The following is a 20,715-nucleotide window of genomic DNA, read 5'->3' as shown; positions in this document are numbered from 1 at the left end:
ACAGTACCTATGATTTGTAAAGTTAGCTAACAAACATTTCAGTAATTTGCGAAGTCATTAATGTATGGGTAACTTTTCCTGGGAGTGTGGATGATAAAAAAATATCGAAATTTTTTCCCATTACATTCTCATATGAATAATTTACACGAGTTTTAAGTTAAATTTGAGATTCTTTCCCCCCCACGCTCACTAATTTTCATGCTTAAAAATTAACCCTTGCTTTAAGCATACTCATTTTCATGCTTAAAGCAAGGATGCATCCTCACAAGTTACAAATTGTATGTTTTTTCTCCTATTGAATGAAACAAATGAGAATGATTTCTGAATAAACATTTCCCCTTCCCCAAGATTCTGCAGCCATGATAAGCAGTGGAAATATATATAACATAAAAGTGGAAATTCTCTGGAACCTTTTCCTTAAACGAAAAAGGATCAAAGTATAAACTTTTTTTAATAGTGAAGTCTTCCTCTTTATCCTCACATTCAGATTAGCTTTTGGAATTTCAATATGACTGGTGTTTTCAGTCATCTGAAAAATTAAGTTATCAGAATTACCTTTGAATAGTATAGGGATAAAGGAATAATTGCTTCAAAATACAAATGATCGATTTACAAGTGTGATAGAAAATTTGCAGAGCATAAAGAATTATCATCATAGAGTTTCAGATTTGTTTAGCTCCTACTTAGGTGAATTTGAACTGCACAGGAAATACAGAAACAATATGGGATCCTTTACTACTGTGTTTTCACAGTGCATTAGAATTACACACAAACCACAATCTGAAAATTAGGAAGCAAACTACATGCAAGTCTTAATTTATATTTATTTCATTTTTTTAATTTCACTGAACTGTTGCTCCATGATGCTATTAACCACTCGCGCTAAAATGTTGAGATGCTTTTGTCTCAAACCGCGCACAAAAATGAAAATAACGTGGTGCACACGTCGCCTAACAACGAGATTGTTTATTTCTCGAGTTACAGCTCTGGATTGCACTCGCAGACCCGGAGCGGCATAAATGGGACACTTTACCACTTGTTATATTGTTATATTGTACAAACAGCACCACAACCGTGAAATTTAGTCGTAGCACAAGTGGTTAACACTCAGCACATACAGCAGTTTATTACCTGGGCATTACACCCTTTACATGAAACAATCTCTGAGAGATAGTCAACACAGGCACAGCTCTCACAGTTTAGCATTCGAGAAGCTCAATGCATCCTCCATGCTTGACAAAATTGACAATAAGACATCCCGCAATGTGGGCCACCACTCCGGTTGCATGGATCAGCTGTAACAAAGAAATACCTTGCGACTCGTGCACCACTCTAGTCACAAAAAAAAAAAAAAAAAAAAAAAAAAAAGGATAGAAAACAGTATTTGTATTTTTGTATTATAAATACAGTTGGCATAAGGTGGCGAACCAACCGAGAACTGGGCAAAACCAAACCCACGAAGACTGCCACAACCATCCATGGTGTTATTAATGAGCAACCATTTTAAAAATTATCTTGATTAAAATTCATATTAATTATTTTTAATAATTTTAAAAGTTATTAAAAATAATTTTTATTTTACGCTTGGCACAACAGTTGTTGTGTACATACTGGTGACCATCTGTTTCTTGTTCAAGCTAAAAGTGCTAATTCCTATTTCATGCAAAGAACAATTATGATAGACAAGTACTTTTTTTGTTTTCAAAATTTAAATATAATAACAGTAAATCTCTCATTTCAATCAATAAAAGTGAATTTTCAATGAAGTAGAATAAATCATTTCAGTCAATATTAGGAATGATATAGTCCCTCTGCTAATATGAATACATGAATTTATGCAATTTGCAACGCTTCTTTGTTAAAGAGGTCTCTGAATAAGCCTTTGGTGATATTTGAAATATTCATGTTACACACTGGGCAATTAAGTTTGTTAGTTTCTGCATTTAAGCTAATTATTAAAATTAATGACTGCAATCATAAAAAATCATAAAATTAAAATAGTCATAAAATTCAATCAAAAAATGCAAATCATAAAAAATTTAAAAGAATATTTTCTTTACATTTCAGTGTTTTAAAATACACAAAGGATAAGTAATAAATCTCGAAATTTTTATTAAAATTTAGAAAGAGAAAAAAAAAATAACTTTCAACTAATTTTTGCTATGCATTGAAAATTTAAACAAATTATTAACATTATTTAAAATTTGGTTAAAAAAAAAAAACTAAATAACACAATTTGAATGCTATTTGGGGGGGTGAAGTAACTTGTAAATTCATTGCCATTTTTATACTCAAATTAAAAAAACAACAAAAGAATAATAATATCAAAATTAATATATATGTATATAATTGTTCTTAGTCTACTAAAAAAGTTTTAAACTAACTATACATAAAAAATAAACAATCCATTCATCTTTTTCATTAGTAATTAATGCAAAATATATATACAGTACAAAGCTTGAGATCTGGAATTGTCAGGACTACGATTCTAGATTTCGGAAATTTCCTGATTTCAAATCATCAGTTTAAACTTAGCAATATGAAAAGTAGATATGGCAACATTGGGGCTTCATCTGTTGCTTAGGTTGAACAGAAGAATGCTATCCACACACACAGAGCAGGCACCAGAGCAGGTCCAAACAGTGTGACTCCATCAGATGGATAGCAAACATTTTAGAATTTAGAGGAGCACCAAGCAGCAAAAATTAGGGATGAGAAAAGTTTTAGAATTTAGGAGAGATACTAGGAAGTAGAATTTAGGGAGGTACAGAGCACCAGAATTTTGGAATACAAAGATTGCACCAGGCAGCAAAGAGTGTAGTGTTGGCTCTGCCTGTCTTCCCCACCACACACAACCACTTAAATGCTGAAAGTGTGATCTTGGGTAATGTCAATACTATGCCAATTAACACGTTATTGTCCAGGGTGTGACAATCTAGTCAGCAGGTGTTTGAAAGTGAAATGCAGGAATTGTAATTAGTCTGGAGAAAAATTGTATTTACAGCACTCACTTATTTTTTTGGCTGGTGGTTTGGAAGTGATCATTCTGGATCATGGACATCCAGATTTCGAACTTTGTACTGTAATATAAACTACACTAGAAATATAATCATAATAATAAAGACTAGAAAAATATTACACCTCCTTAAGAATTGCATATACAAAGGAGAACTACTAGTAGAATACACATGGGAGATTAAAAATATAACTTTGTATTAAATTTTATGAAAGTATGCAATATTGCACAACACTTTTTAAATGATTAGATAAAAATTATTTTTTAACTTATGTTATGATTTTTAAGAAAATATGAACTTATATATCACAATATCATGAGATAAAGACAAAATCATGGTATAAACTTCTTACACTTGTATTATGACTTCTCAACAAATATGAATTTAAACTTATTTTTTACATTTTTTTATTAATTTTAATTTCTGTTATCTGTGCATACTTACAGCAATATTACTTAAAATATAACTTTTTATCAAGCCTAAAATTTTTGTTAACAATTAAATTTATATTAACATGCAAATATTTATGCAAATACACTTTTAGCACAAAGGGGCAATTTGCCCAGAAGGGCTATTAATTTCATTTTGGCATTTTGCATTGTCCACTATAAAACAGTATTTCACTTTTCAAATTGCTACCCTCAAATATTAGAGCCCTGCATTATAGTTAAAGAAATTAAATAATGAAGAATCTGCAGGAACGTATGTATGCTTCTCGCATTGTGAAAAAATAACAGTACCTAGTTACATCAAATTTTGAATAACACAGTCCTCCACTCAAATATGGGTATCTGGAAACCCAAATCTGGAATTTATTTTATTATCTATTTCGTATTTTGTAAAACTTTAATAAATTTTTAATTAAAAAACTTAACAATTTCAAAGCAAGCAATGGCAACATTGTGCGGAGGGAGGGATTTTGTTTTATCTACATTACGCGAGTCTGTGTATCGGAAATTCTAAAGATATATTCATTTTAAAATTATTTTGTGATATTGTTATTGAACTGAACTTCATGGTTTAAGTGCGAAGAACATATTTAATAAATAAAGATAACACACAAAATGTTTATAAAAAAAAAAAAAAAAAACCACCTCTCCTTTGTGTGCAATATAAAATCAAAAAGCAGATTTTTTTTAATTATTATTTTACTAAACATTTATTTAGAAAATACCTAAATATTACTCACCTATAATGACACAGTTAGTTTTATTTTTCACTGCAGATCTACTAATTATTTCTAATTTAGTTTGGAAATTATTTTTTTCATTAAAGTGTTTGATAGCACAATGATTTGATAGCAATTTAAAGCAGCTGTGATTTTTGCTGACAATTAAATCTCTTTTAAATAATCCTGAGTGTAATGCACAGCATGAAAAACTTGATGATTTTCTTCTACTAGATAATTTTTCATATGGTTTTGATCCACTGCTCAACTTTCTAAAGTGTGAAATTTCATATTTATTTCCTCGGGTATTTTGACTGCAGTTACCAGAATCTACATCACCTTCAGAACCAGAGCTAATACTGTTATCATGTGAAGCTGTAGATGGCGATGACTTCAAACTGGTTTTATTAGCACTTTTCACTCGTACAGGACTTCCTGCATATAGATGATTATATTTCAAAATACTTCCAACTGCCTTTTTTGTCAAATATATATATTTCAATTCAACATCTGGAGGGAGACTGCATAATTTATTTCCAACATTGCTAACTGGTGACTGGAAAAGATAAAAATTATACATGTGTTTTATAAAAATCATAATTAATCAGTAGTTTGAAAATAAACATCAGTTCTACCTTATGTTTCTCAACTATTTTAACATCAATGAGCAATTTTTAATCACTTCTTTGATAGCTAACTTTTAACAACTATATCCTAAAATGGAATTCATCACATTTACATATTTACAAATGCTTGATTTTTTAGACTTAAGCAGTCTTTTCTCCCAGTTACTGGGTTACAGAATTAAAACGATAAAATGCAGATGATGTGTTTAAATGCTCTATGTCAATGAATTGTCCACTGTCACAAAGGAAATGGACGATTCCTAAGTCAAATGTAGATTTATTATTAGCTTTTTTTAATCTGTTACAGTTATATTTAATGGTTCTTAACAAAAAAAAAAAAAAAAAAAATGAAAAACTATATATTCTACCATTAATGCATGCTTTAGTCCAAAGCCCTGTTTGTTCAGTACAATCCCTCTAGCCATTTGTGGTGAATCCTGAGACATGAAATATAGCTACTGGGATACAGGGCACTTTCATTTTAATTAGTTTTGAATCTACAAAATAGACAAATGTTCCTTTTACACAAAACTCTTTTATTTTTACATCTTTTAGATGCTTTCAACACATCACTTTCTGTCTGTTGTTTTCTGTTATTCACAACAACACTTATTTCTAAAGAGGATTTAAATTTCGGTGCCTGAATATACAAGAAAGGCATTGAACTGCTTTTTGTTCTTCAACATTGACATATGGATGACTTACCTGATACTTTCTTAACTTTATATATCTTATACCAAAGAATTACAATCCAGTCAAGTTCGCTAGGATAATGGAAAGCTAAAACAAGTGAGGTCAATAAAGAGATTCATAATTGCTGAAACCAATACAGTCACACTATGTGAAAAAAATCTTTTTAAACTTATAAACGAAATTTTTAAAAAATACAGGTAATACATTAATGTATCTATCTATCTACAGATATAAAATATGAAAGAGAACTACTAACTTGAATTTAGAAATAGTCCTTTTAATTCTTCATTTTAATTTGGCTGCATCTCCTCCCCCCCTTTTTTTTAATTACTAGTTATACAAATCTAGAGTGTGTTCATCTGAAAACTAATCTGCATTGCATCATTATGTTAGAGTAGCAATGCAAATATTTTTTATTCAATCACAGTCCAAAATTTAAACAAGGGAAACCAACTCTATAGATACCCGTGTGCACACTCCCTTTTCCTGGCTTCCTCTCACTGTGCAAGCACGTGCTGCTCATTTTGCCACTTTTAGACTATGTATGTCAAAGAAAAAGAACAGCTAGACTATGTATTAATTACAGGAAGCTTAACCATATTACGAAAACAGACTTCGACATGTACCTAGAACAGATGCAGTACTAAACCAATTAATAAATGCAAAAGTTTTCTCTACATTAAATCTAGTATTAGCACTTACACCAAGTTTTGGTCTTTATGAAATCAATAGATTACATTTTGGTTGGAAAAATTCCAAAATTCCCCTGCTGTTTTTCAAAAGCTCTTAGACAAGTTTCAACAGTAGTAGCAGTAGTATATAGTAAATTTACTGGCATATACAAAACAGGAAGGTTATGATGCACCATATATATGGTAAAGCTGCATCATCTTGCATAATAATGCTAGAAATTCTAAAACTAAAATAAAGTAACGCAGAATAGATGTATGTTATGAAATGATGAAAATACAAGAATGTTAAGCAAAAATGGAACCAAAGTAAAAACACAAGATCAACCAAGATGGTATGCAAATGAAAAGTGGTGCAAGACATGATGGGGGAATACATGAAATTAACAAGATAAAAAATTGTAAAAACAGGTAAAATCAGCACACAGGGAAAAATTTAATAGGTATAAAGGAACTTATAAAAACATTTCAAACTGAGTAATGTAATAAAGTCCAATTTCTTTTAAATATTGAAATATGTTGAAGTCTTGCCCGATTATAACGTCAAGACTTACCCAAAAACCATTAAAATACTTCATGTAAAACTCATTAAAACAAGAACATTCAATTAAATATGCTATACTAACAGAACAACATTGCAGTTTGAGCAGATAGGTTCACTTTCAGCTTTCAAAATATAATTGTGAGCAAGATGAGAGTGACTACTTTTTAAGCGAGTTAAAAGAAGTCCTCCCTTCGGTTTCTAGTTCCCTTTCACTATTCCCTCCATTCATCTCATTCACTCACTCATTTGACACCTATTAATTTTTTATAAACCTGAACATCCCATAACAGATCATTTGTTTACAGTTTTGCTTGATATGAACATTATTGTTTACAGTTTTGCTTGATGAACATGCTGATATCTTTAAGAGGAATGAGCTGACTGGAAAATTCCACTGCAGACTTTGCTTGATACCCGCTAACTCATTTCCCTTCATTCCAACGTGTCCGGGAACCCAGCAATGAAGAACTTGACAACCTCGGGTGATTGCATTTTAGAATGTCAACAAATACAGGATTCTGAATATAGGAGAAAGCCTCTAGAATTTTAAGTGCACTCTTTTGTAATTTTTTTTATCAAATAGATTAAAAACATCAAGAAGCTGGATTTGTGTCTTTTTCCAAGATAGAATTTCAAAATGTTCTAGAGTTTGGAGATTTATGTCATGTAAGTCATCCTTATCAATTAGTAAGTAGAATCTTCTGGGAAAGGAAGCCACAAACGATGGTCATGCTTCAAATAAACAATCAAACATGTCATGACACAAAGCGATCTTATTCGGATAATCCAGTTCTGCTAATATATTGAAATAATAATGGATCAACAACTACTGCAGAAATGGTTCAAGACAGTCCACATAGGGAAAGGTAGCCTAATTTGGACCGTAGCGTTATTTGAACCGCTATGATACAGAAAGACTGATGATATTTGCGAGATTTGAGATAGGCATTTTGTTATACGTAGATGTAGAAGAGGTTAATGCAGTTATGTTTACAAAGAAACGCCTCATGGTTACATTGAGATAAGTGTTATTCGTTTGGCTAAGAAGAAAATCTGTTATTTCGACATAAGTGTGAAAGCAGTTAATTTGTCTAAACGTAAGTAATTATGTCTTATTATACCATCACAAAACTTGCTTATTTATCTACAATTTGCAATTATAATTTTGCAAGGTTATGTTAGTTTGATGTTTCGGTACAATATCAAGCATTAAATATTCAAGTTTCCCAAGTTGGACCAAAAACAGTTGCTGAAATTGAACCGGTCCAATTTCGGCAACGATATTTCTTTCATGGATAAATTATAATTAACCCTAGAATGCTACCCTTCGAAAAACTTACAGGAATGCCAACCATTCGTCTCTGAGACGAAGTATGCGTAGCATGCTTAAAACTTATTTTAAAAGCTAATTGCAGAAATATTGCAGGACCCTTGTTTCACCTTCTAGTAGTGATCATAATGAAGATAGAAGTGATAATGAAAAAAAAAAACGATTTAGGACAGTTCTTGAAAAAATATCACCGCGAGCAAAGAAAAATCCAAATCCAACTGGCCCTTCATCTTCTTGCAGTACACCAAAAGCTTAGAAAGCAGTGGAAATAACAAGCAGCCCTTACAAATCGCGGTTATACCAAAACTAAAAAAAATCAGTTCACCAAAGTTTAACAAAATGCAGAAACATAACAAAGAAACTGGTGATTCATGGTTTTGTATATTATGTGAAGAAACCAAGGAAGAAGAAATGATACTATGCATGAAATACAAGTATCATATAAGCTTGGATACATACTCAGTGTGCTGGAGTTAGTGCTGCAATTAAAAGGTTCTTCTGTTATAATTGCCGTTAAGAAAACTCATGGTCCAATTTAGGAAACTAGCGGTCCAAATAAGGAAACCGGTTTCCTAAATTGAACCGATGACATGATTTTTTTAAATTCATTTTTCACTGTTATAAATAATTTTTAAAATTTAATAAATGGTTCTATTTTGAAGGTACACTTAGTGAGTATATTTTCTAATACTTAATTTTTATTGGCACTTCTTCCGTCCTTCTATATAGTGAAAAATACAAAATGGTCCAAATTAGGCTACTCTTCCCTACAGAGGTTCAACAGATGTTCTAAATGTTCCAAAACATATTTGCAGAGCCTGATGGTGAATATGATAAAGTTTGAATGGCACAGAAGACCTTATCAAGCCATAAACCATAGAACCATATTCCAATTAACAGCTGATCAGAGCCCTACTGCAATGATCCACCCCCCAGAATGTATTGGACAGGATTTTTAGCTCTATTTAATCCAAAATATCCCTGTCATGTATTTGTAGGTGCATGTAAAGAAGCTGTTCGTGCAGTTTCAAAATAAGAGCACTCAGATGGTAATCTAAACTCTATAGCTTTCCATTCTTGAAAATTAAGATCTTACGAACAAAATTATGCAATTACTGAATTGGAATTGTTAGCAATTATAGATGCAAAGATAAATTTTATAATTATTTGCATAGAAATCCTTTTACTGTGATCATGCTATTTTATTTTGTCTAAAGAATATAAAATATCTTACAGGTAATTATTTTGATGGTCTTTAAAATTATCCATGTATGATTTTGATATAAAATATAAAAAACGGTTCTACTAATGTTGAAGCTGATATGTTAACTATGAATCCTATTTGTCAGCATTTGTGTGTTCAAACTAATTTATTATCAGTAAAAGAATTTGAAGATCCTCAAAATTTTGATAATGTTTGTAATCCCATGTTTAAGAAAATTAATTGTGTGTTAACTAAAGAAATAAGGGCTGTATAAAATTGTAATACAAACACTACTTCATACTAAATTATCGTATATATCTAAATATAAGATGATTCCTGAATACGCCAAAAAGTGTTTTTTTCTTTAAAAATTTACCCAATATAAGCTGAAATGGAAGGAAAAAAAAAAAAAAAAACCATGTTACGTTCAAATATGAAGCCATGAGGGCAAAAATGTTGTAAAGCAGGCAAAAATAAGTGGAATATTTTGCAATCAAATTGTGCAGTGTAAAACACCAGATGCCAATGATGATAGTTTTTAACTCTGATAACCCTATTCTGGCAAATTTTTTCCATTCATTTGTTGTCTTGTATACAATCTGTGGTATCTATGCCAGAGCCACAGCTAGGGTTTCCAGTGCACAGGGACAACTGAAGATTCTGTGCCCCCATGTACCAAGAATTGAAAACATTCTATTTGAAAACTTCGTAACATCAATTTGGCACTCCCTGGATGCTGTGCCCAGGGACAGATGCCCCCTTTGCCCCACTCTAGCTATGCCACTCATCTATACTAATCTTATTTCCTGTACCATTTTATTTTGTCTGAAAGATAAGCGGAAAGAGAAACCCTCATATGCCAAATTTCAATCTATAAGTGATAGAAAAGCAAAAGAGAAACACATCAAAGTATATATACAATTAGCAAAGCAACAACTGCATATTTGGTGAAGATTTAGTCAAAAACTCTTATTGATCAAGTTCTTAACTAAATCTATACCAAACACAAGGCTGTTGATTTGCCAATTTTATGTAGGTGATAGAGTTTGCTGAAAATTCTAACAACAGTATGAAATCAAGTTCAAGTGTGGAAAAACCATTGGCCCACATTAGATTTTTTGTTTTAGTGACAATGCAATAAACCAGCATTATAAACAATTTTGAAAATAAAACAACTCATTTTCATAAAACGAAAAACTCATGCCATTTAAAATTAATTTTGTTCATAAAGTTAGGAAATAAAAAGTACAATATTTGGTAATTTATCGCTTGCTCTCAGCTAATGGAAAAGTGCCTAAAAGTTTTTGCAAGATTAACAGATTCATATGTAAGCCAAGCCATGTAATTTAGCTTTGGGAAAAGTTTAAAAATTCTTGGCTTATACATGGAAATACATGGTACTTGAAAAAGCTCATACTGAATTTAGACATACTGGTATATGTTCAATGCTAAAGTTGTTATCTTCTATTATCAGGCAGGTATAGTACAAGATATCAGAAATTATTGTAAATATTGTAAAATATGTCAATTTAATAAGAAAACTAGACAAACGAAATTTGGTTTAATGCAAGCACTACCATCTGCAAGTGAACCTTTTGAATTGTTATCTATTGATACAGTTGGTGGTTTAAATTATTATAATGTTATTAAAAAGTATATTCACATTATCATACTTGCCAAACTATGACACTCAATAACCAGCAGATTTTTTAAATAATAAAAATATGTAAAAAGAAAAAATATTTTTAATAATGAATTAAACTTAAATGGTAACTTATTAATATCTGAAAGTTCAGTTATTATTTCTTAAATGCAACTAGTGCAAAATTTTTACATGTAAAAAAAAGGGGGCAATTTTATTACTTGTACCTTCTAATAATAGAAAAATCAGTTTCCCTAATAATTAAATACTTTAACCAGATCACTAATCGTTGGTTGCAAAACATGAATTAATGTAACTCCACACTGTGGAATTATGTTAAAAAATCAAATGATGGCAAAATGGAATGCACAAAAAAGCAAAAAGCTTAAGGTCTAAACACAAAAACATAAATATATCCTCTTCACAAGATAAAGTTGCAATAATTAGAAAATGCATACCTTGTCAAGTTTTTTTCTTTTTTTTAATTTTTATTTTGAGAGAGCTTTATGCTTATAGTTTGTGGTATTATTTTCAGAATTGCAAATTAAATTGCTTGCAGGTGCAGAAACTAATGAATTTTTCTCATGCCTATATTTAACAATGGAAGCAATAACTACATCTCCATTTACTTAATGTATTAAATAACTTTCAACAGAGGCTTTTACCTTAGTTCCAGAAGTATTTACTTGTTCCTTAAGAAATGTGTGAAGTGGTCAACGATTCCACCTAAACATTTCTCTAAAGATAACCAGCATATACAGGGTTCGTACGCATTTCTGCACATGGAAATTAAGTACTTTTTAGGACTTTTAAGGACCATTAGTATAAAAAATTAAGGACCTATGAGCAAATCGGAACTGAATAAATTCAATTAAAAATATTATTCTATGCCTAAATTTCACTTTTGTAACACCATCCTAAAAATAAAATAGTCTCACTAGATGCAAAGAATAAGTTATACTTGAATTTCTACATTTTTGTGTTTTATCTTGTGACCACAGTGAGTATTAATGAAAGGCAATAACTCGCTTTAATATGTAGAGATAATTTTTAAGGTTAAGTAGTTAGTTATAGATAATTAAATTAGGTAATTAAATAACCTTAGTCATTATAGATTTACATGGCCACTATTAAATTTTATTTTTTAAGAATATTTGTTAAAAAAAAGCATTATTAAAATTCAAAATCTAATAAAATTTCGCAGCTTAAAATACACGTAATTTATGACATTGATTCTTAAACAATATTAGGATAATTACACATTAAAAGCTACAAAACATTTATGTTTTGTAACAACAACACTCAACAAAATATTTATCCATCATTTTAATTTGAAGCCTATAAGGTTTTTCTCCCACCTTCTTGGCGAACCTTTGTAGTGTAGTGGTTTGCACACTGGGCCGGTATTCCAGAGGTCCGCTGTTCGATTCTCGGCGAAGGCATTTTTAATAATTTATCTTTCCTGCTTTCAAAAATACCTAATGTCTCTACACACCTTTGCAAACATTTTGACTAGTTTATATCGATTTCCTTCTCTTTAAGCATCTTTTCTAACAATTACAGATTTGTCTCAATATGCAAACCAATGCTCTTGCTAGTTTCTGTGTCCTTTATCTTCTAACTTGTGACTTGTGACTTCTAACTTGTGAAGCATATTATCGCTATGTCTGAAATTAACTACAATATCAGACAAAGGTTTAAATAACAAGAACAATCAAATTCAAAACTAATAATGTGGATTAGTGGTTCAAAGATTATAAATTTAATTTTAATTTAATCTGACTCAATAACTATATCATATGAGGAAATAGAAATGGGAAACTATAGTAAAGGCTGAAATCATAAACAACTGCGTAATTTACATAATAATAACTGCACATATCTTTGAAAAATAATTTTCTTTATGTATTCAGTTATTCTTATTCAGTTTCCTTTTTCAAAACGTTTCCTTTTCATTTTAGAAATTTTAGATTTAATTAAGGATTTCTGTTATTCTAAAAAACACTAAATGCATTTAGAATGTACAGAAAAAAGCGGCTAATTTTATATTTTTTTAGTAATATGAACATTCAGAATAAATATGAAATATATATACCAAAGGCGGGTTACAGAGCTGATGTGTCAGAATTTCTAGAATGTAGTGACAGACCGAACAAAAGCTAAAAATGTCAAAACTTTTAGAATTTAGAGCAGACATTGAAAGTAGGATTTAGGATCCAGAAAGATTGCATCAGGTAGAAAAATGACTAGTAATTTACTATGTGTATAATGCATTAAGAAATATTAGATGAAACTCTTAAAATTGTAAGTTTTCAATTTCTTTATTAATAAAAAAACCCTTTCTATAATGCCTGCCCATGTGATAAGATTAGAAGCATTTTTGATATTTTTAATGCTTGTGTAGTGAGCAAAAATAAAGGTAATGTAAAAGTAGAGAAAATAAAGGGAAGATAAACATGTTAAGATTCTAGTATCAGAAGTAAAATATTATGTTTTCATTGTTCTTCCAGACGTTCTCCAAAAAGTAAGAAATTCATTGAAAACTTTCTGTAAAATACATCCATTACGTGTGTATAGGGTGTTGATACTATGGAGACATTTTTCATTTTGTCACATATTTCTCGAATCTTCTAGAATCGTGGGTCTATAAATCTTGCCTCTTTCTAATCTAATCTTTCTAAATCTTTCTAAGCTTTCCAAGCTGCAATGTCTAAAATCCAAAAGAAAAATTATCCCTACCATTCCTGTAACAGCAAAAAGAAGAAAAATTTTGGAAAAAAAAAAAGGAGGGAAAAAGTATAAAATTAATTTTATATTGAAAACTGATGCCCATTTTGATAATTTTGAATAATCTGAGACAATTACATGGGAAAAATTCTTACTATGAAAAAAATTAAAAACAAGACATTTTTAATTAATTACATAGCTAATTTTGCTTTTGCTAAGAGCTGTTTCGTAAATTGTGCTTTATAGCATTATACCTTGTTTGTTTTTCAGATTCAAAATGAAACTTTATAATATGACAGCAAAAAATTAAAATGTTTTATTTGAATGTTCTTTTTTAAATATAATTTCAATATATTACCCGCTATTTAAATGAAATTAATCAATGTTACGATGTTTCAAAAGAAGTCGTCGAAAAATTCTCAGATCTCAGAATTGAAAATTTCTATAGAAACTAATCTTAAAATCGCCAAAATGTTGAAAAGTCACCAAATTTAGAACCATTTGATAAAAGAATTCACATCCTCAAAAGCGAAAAGTTGTTTAAAAGCTCTTTATTAGAAAAAAATGAATTTTGAAATGTTTATGTTTCACTTCTTAGAGACTCGAGTAACCCATCATTTATATTAGAAATAGAAACAAATTATAACTCATAAACCCATTCAAAAGATTTACCATATATACGGCAGTGAATCGCCAAAAATATTCCTTCAAAATGCTAATTTACACTCAAAATGGCAGTCGTAAAAACACACAGAAATTTCAGATGATTAAAATTAAGGACCTTCTGCTGACTTTGGCCAAAATTAAGGACTTTTAAGGACCAAAAATAGATTCCAAAAAAATTTAAGGACTTTTAAAGACTCTTAAATACCGTACGAACCCTGATATACATACATTTATGATTTTTCCTTATTTTATGCAGCTGTTATAATTGTTTGAATTTTCCCTTCTTTTTAGCAATCTTTCCATGATAATAATGAATATCAACAACGTGTTCAACCACACTTATTGGCAAAAAAGCTGACCCCTTTTCACTGCTAAATGCAAGAGGTGACAGGTGCATTTCATAATTTGCAAATAAGAATTTTCTTTTTTTCAATCTTCAAGCCTAAAATTTCTGGTATGACACTAAGTCTCAAGCAATTACCCTTAAAAATTGCCCTTTCTTTTAAAGTTTCAATAATTAGCTCTGCTATTATTAATACCAAAGAATGTCTATGTTCTATACATATTCTTTGATTAAAGCCTCTCAAATCTGTTTTAAAGTGAGGACATAAACTACACTCAATTTCTGAAGACTTTGAATTTAAAAAAAAAGAAACAACAATTGGATACAGTTTTCCATCGCTATTATTGCTTCTATCTGTACAGAGGTAAAATGGAACTGTTTTAATGCAATCAATAACCACAGATTTATTTTTCATACCAATTTCTTAAACCCATTTCTTCTACAATTGCAGCTGTTTCTGTCCTTGCACATGAGTATTTCTTAGAAAATTTACTGCCGGGAATCATGCTACGAAAAAAGCTGCAGCATGATCCGATGCTTTCAGTGGCAGGTTGTGCTGTGGTAAAAAGGCAAAAAACAGGAGTTATACGTTAATAACTTTTCAGTCCTTTGTTTCCCCAGAAAACAATTTCCCCCCCAATACAACTCATACTTGTGTACGCACATGTTTAAGAACATCAGTTCTTCCACCGTGCGAAATTGAAAAACAACACACATTGCAATATTACGTTTCTTTGATGAAATAGTAGCAGGAAAGTCATCCGTGTACGATTTTTGCAAAGTACATGAATATTTTACACTTTTTGTAGACGTAACTAAAAGACAAAAGATCGCAGTTTCTTAACCTGCTTCTGGGAAGCACGTGAAACTTTCGCTGCTCAATGGTGAGACAAATGAATATCCCAGATGATCCGTTGCAGTGCTTGATTCTCATTAAAGAACTAGAACACGGCATTTTCGCATGCATGTTTCGGATTCTCATACACAAAGCAGAAACGTGTCATATCTCAGTGATAAAACAGCTTCCTGTTTTTTTTTTTTTTTTTTTTTAATGCATCTAAAGAAAAACAAGTGCTTTCAGATGCTTAAAATCACGTTTTTGGAGGCAAATAACAAAGTATTAGGCCAAACTACATAAAAATCATGAGAAATTTTAAGAATAAGAGAAAGTTGGGAGAAATATATTAAAAATCAGGTTGGTGGTAATATGGTCAGAAATCAGGAGAGTTGGCAACTCTGCATTATTATAGTGCTATTCACATTATTACATGCTACTCATTATATATAGGCATTTGCTTCTAAAAGTGTACCTAATGATACTTACATACATTGTTTAAGACAAATTTTGCAGATTAAGATCCCAAGGAAAATTTTAAGTTATAGAAATGCTGCCTTTATTTCCTCAAAATTTAAGCATTTCTTGAAAAACCATAAGGTTATACAATTATTAACTGTGCCAATTAAAAAAGCAAAAATCTGTTAATATAATTTATGACAGCACACAATAAAATGCAATATGAATAATGAACATGATTTAAAAAACACATTATTCCATAATAGTAATTGCTTAATGAATCAAATACTTCCTAAAATTAATATAAATCATAAGTGAAATAATAATTAAAAAATAAAATTATTAAATTGTTATTTCAAAATTGAGAGAAAAGACATGCATGCAAAATATGGAATAAAAAATCTTTGAGAATTTAATATTGAACACCAGTAAATTATAAAGAAATGAACTTCTAACTAGATTTCCATGAATCTTTTAAGCATCTGAAATATTTATATATCCAGAAAAGTTTGCTTGTATTATTTAAAAAAGACAGAGAGAGACTTAAATCTGAAAACATTACAGTTTTCAACTAGATAATGTTTTTGAATATAAGCCTGTTCTTATAAAATGTCTAATTAATATAACATGACATCTAATTAATAACAGGAAACAAAAACATTAAACACTATCAAAAAATTAGCTGGAACTCCATACATAATTTAATTATAAAAAACTCAAATTTTATATCTATTTCAGATGATTTAAAAAAATATTTAAAAATTATTGCTCTAAAATATTTTATATATATACTTACTGATGCATTAAAATTAGACATCAAAGACAAGAAACTTGTGTGTTGAGGAGTTAGTTGAGAAGCTAAGACTCTAAAATTATAGACATTTGTTAAATACAAACATTATCAATAAAATTATATAATTCAAATACACTCATCAGAAAAGGTTTTGTATTACTCAGATGTAGAAGACAATGATGCACACCAATTAAAACTTAATGAAGACCCATAATAAAGAACTGAACTACTAATCTACATATTAGTAGCAATTCTCTGCACAACAGTACATATTTAAATTTAGTTTAAAACATCAGAAAGCTTATGTTAGCATTAGCTGATAAACAACATAGCTTGATTTTATAATGGTAAATATACAGACACACGGAATTATTTCATTTTTTCTATGATAAATGCAATTTCATCTTCTGGTTGGATCAATTAAATTGCATCAGTAAAGCCTTTACCACTGTGCATAAATGACTGGATGAAGACATGGTGATATCTTACAGGCATGAAACTAACCTCTGAGAAATGGAAATATGATTACCTAGTCCCATGGAAGTCATTCCCAAACAAAAATATACCCAGATAACATTACTTTCGGCTTGATGGCCCATATAAATCTAAAGAAGCATACATTGGAAATAAAAAATTATTTGAGAATACTGAAACTATTCTGATAACTCAGACCATTAAAACTGACTTCATGAACACAGACTGGAACTTATAAGGACCATGGCCTGTGTTTGAGACTGTAATCTATGCTGTGGAGATTTTAATAAATCAGCACTTGAACCCACAATGACTTTGGTGTAAAACCATTATGGAATGAAATCTCATAAACAGGGTTTGTACACATTTCTGCACATGGAAATTAAGTACTTTTAAGGACTTTTAAGGACCATTAATGAAAAAAATTAAGGACCTATGAGCAAATGCTAACTGAATAAATTCAATTAAAAATATTATCTATGATTGAATTTTACTTTTGTAATACCATCCTAAAAATAAAATAGATCCATTATGACTAAACATGAATTAATTAACATAATAATTAAAAAGATTGAGAATGAAATATACTTTAATTAATTTATAAAGTAGCATTAAATATTTTACACTTATAATATTTGGACATATTTGAAAGAAGATAAGTGGCATTTACGTTTTACTAACATTTAGCATTATGTTGATTTTTTTTTTTTTTTTTTTTTATGTCTCATTTTGTCACATACTTGGTCATTCTAGAGAGGTTTAGTAAATAGCAGGTAGATTTTATGTCAAACGGCATAGGTTAAAATGAGAAGATCATAATCAGCATGATTCATAACAAAAGACAATGTTGTCACCGCTGCTGCTTGTTTGGAGAAAGACCTGCTCATTATAACAAACCTGAAAGGCCTGATGCAGGCATGTTTGGCAAGTATTGAAAGTTAGTCAGGCTCTGTTTGATGCAGTTAGTGTCGTAGGTTCGTGTAGAGTTTCAGAGGTTGTAACCCAGTTAATATACCATAAGGTTCCAATAATCCATTAAAGCACCAGAAGGGATAAGTTATTTTGTATTATTTTAAGTCTCACTAGATGCAAAGAATAAGTTTTACTTGAATTTTTACATTTTTGTATTCTATCTTGTGACCACAGTGAGTATTAATGAAAGGCAATAACTCGCTTTAATATGTAGAGATAATTTTTAAGGGTAAGCAGTTAGTTATAAATAATTAGGTAGTTTGATAACCTTAGCCATTATGGATTTACATGGCTGCTATTAAATTTTATTTTTTGACAAGTTTTGTTAAAAAAGCCCTATTAAAATCAAAATCTAATGAAATTTCACAGTTTAAAATACATGAAATTTATGGCATTGATTCTTAAACAATATTAGGATAATTACACATTAAGAGCTACAAAACATTACAAAACATTTATGTTTTGTAACAACAACACTCAACAAAATATTTATCCATCATTTTAATTTGAAGCCTTCCCAAACATTTTGACTAGTTTATATCGATTTCTTTGTCGTTAAGCATTTTTTCTAACAATTAGGTTATCTCCTAACTTGTCAACCTCTCCATAATGTACCTATGAGGGTTTACTTTATCTGGTAAAAGTTAAATAGTCCAAAACCTCTGATAGACATGAAACAAATTATCGCTATGTCTAAAAGTAACTACAAAGTCACATAAAGGTTTACATAAACCTCTTATTTAAAAAGAACTTAGAACATAAAGGCATGTTCTGATGCTTCAATTACTTCTCACAGTGATGTAATTAAACAAGAACAGTCAAATTCAAACTAAAAATGTGGATTAGTGGTCAAAGATTGTACAATTTAATTTAAATTTAATCTGACTCAGTAACTCTATCATATGAGGAAATAGACATGGGAAATTAGAGTAAATGCTGAAATCATAAACAATTGGGTGATTTACATAATACATAATAATATCTTTGAAGAATAATTTTCTTTATGTATTCAGTTTCTTTCTTCAACACGTTTCCTTTTCATTTTAGAATTTTTGGATTTAATTAAGGATTTCTGTTATTCTAAAAAAACACTAAATGCATTTAGAATGTATAGAAAAAGCAGCTAATCTTATTTCTTTAGTAATATGAACATTTATAAGAAATATGAAATATATATGTAAAGGCCGGTTACAGATCTGATGTGGAAGAATTTTTAGAATTTAGTGACACACCGAACAACAAAATATAGGAATGGCAAAACTTTTAGAATTTAGAGCAGGCATTGGAAGCAAAATTTAGAAAGGCACTAGGTAGCAGAACTTAGGACCCACAGAGATTGCATCAGGTGGGAAAATGCTTAGTGCCAACTATGTGTATGATGCATTAAGACAGATTATGATTAAATTAGATGAATATTTAATTTGTAAGTTTTCAATTTCTTTATTAATAAAAAAATTCCTTTCTATAATGCCTGACCATGTGATAAGATTAGAAGCATTTTTGATATTTTCCATACTTGAGTGTAGTGAAAAGTAGAGAAAATAAAGGGAAGATAAACATGTTAAAAGATTCTAGTATCAGAAGTAAAACATTCAAATGTTATGTTTTCATTGTTCTTCCAGATGTTCTCCAAAAAGTTAGAAATTCATTGCAAACTTTCTGTAAAATACATCCATTACATGTTGATACCATGGAGATATTTTTCATTTTGTCGAATCTTCTAAAATCGCGGGCCTATAAAACTTGCCTTCAAATCCTTCTAAACCTTCCAAGCTGCAATGTCTAAAATCCTAAAGAAAAATTATCCCTACCAATTCTGTAACAGCAAAAAAACAAAAATATTTTTTTGGGAAAAAAAAAAAAAAAAAAAAAATGGGGGAAGGGGGAAAAATGTAAAATTAATTTTATAGAGAAAACTGATGCATATTCTGAGACAATTACACGAGAAAAACTCTTATGAAAAAATAAAAAGAAGACATTTTTAATTATTTACATAGCTAATTTTGCTTTTACTAAGAGCTGTTTTGTAAACTGTGCTTTAGAGCATTATACCTTGTTTACTTTTCAAATTTAAAATATTGTATAATAAGTTGCCCAAATGAAACTTTATTATATGACAGCAAAAAATAAAAATGTTTTATTTTAATGTTATTTTTGAAATATAATTTCAATATATTACCATTATTTTAATGAAATTTATCAATGTTACGATGTTTTAAAAAAAATCGTCGAAAAATTCTCAGATCTCAGAATTAATTTTCTATAGAAACTGATCTTAAAATCGCCAAAATGTTGATAAGTCCCCAAATTTAGAACCGTTTCATAAAACAATTCAAATTCCCAAAAGCGAAAAGTTGTTTAAGAGCTCTTTATTAGAAAAAATGAATTTTGAAATGCTTATGTTTCACTTCTTGCTTAGAAACTGGAGTATCCATCATTTATATTAGAAATAGAAACAAATTATAATCCATGAACCCATTCAAAAGATAACCTTATATGTCAGTGAATCTCCAAAAATATTCCTCCAAAATGC

The 20,715-nt window shown here is 29.8% G+C and overlaps 1 protein-coding gene across 1 annotated transcript in view; it reads right to left on the bottom strand.

Moving 5' to 3' along the window:
* Nucleotides 1-20,715, bottom strand: part of HPS4 (Hermansky-Pudlak syndrome 4 protein) — a 73,176-nt gene that overhangs the window by 20,729 nt on the left and 31,732 nt on the right. Inside the window, exons 6-7 of the mRNA XM_035367961.2 lie at nt 16,740-16,809; nt 4,207-4,741 (exon numbers count right to left, since the gene is read on the bottom strand). Of these exons, the coding sequence (XP_035223852.1) occupies nt 4,207-4,741; nt 16,740-16,809 (605 nt within the window). The remainder of the gene's footprint in view (nt 1-4,206; nt 4,742-16,739; nt 16,810-20,715) is intronic.

The sequence above is a fragment of the Stegodyphus dumicola genome, chromosome 2, assembly GCF_044657685.1.
Source record: "Stegodyphus dumicola isolate Sdum_Otavi_A_Nest chromosome 2, ASM4465768v1".
NCBI lineage: Eukaryota > Metazoa > Arthropoda > Arachnida > Araneae > Eresidae > Stegodyphus > Stegodyphus dumicola.
The sequence above is the reverse complement of the archived record's forward strand: the minus strand, read 5'-3'. Positions and strand labels throughout refer to the sequence as shown.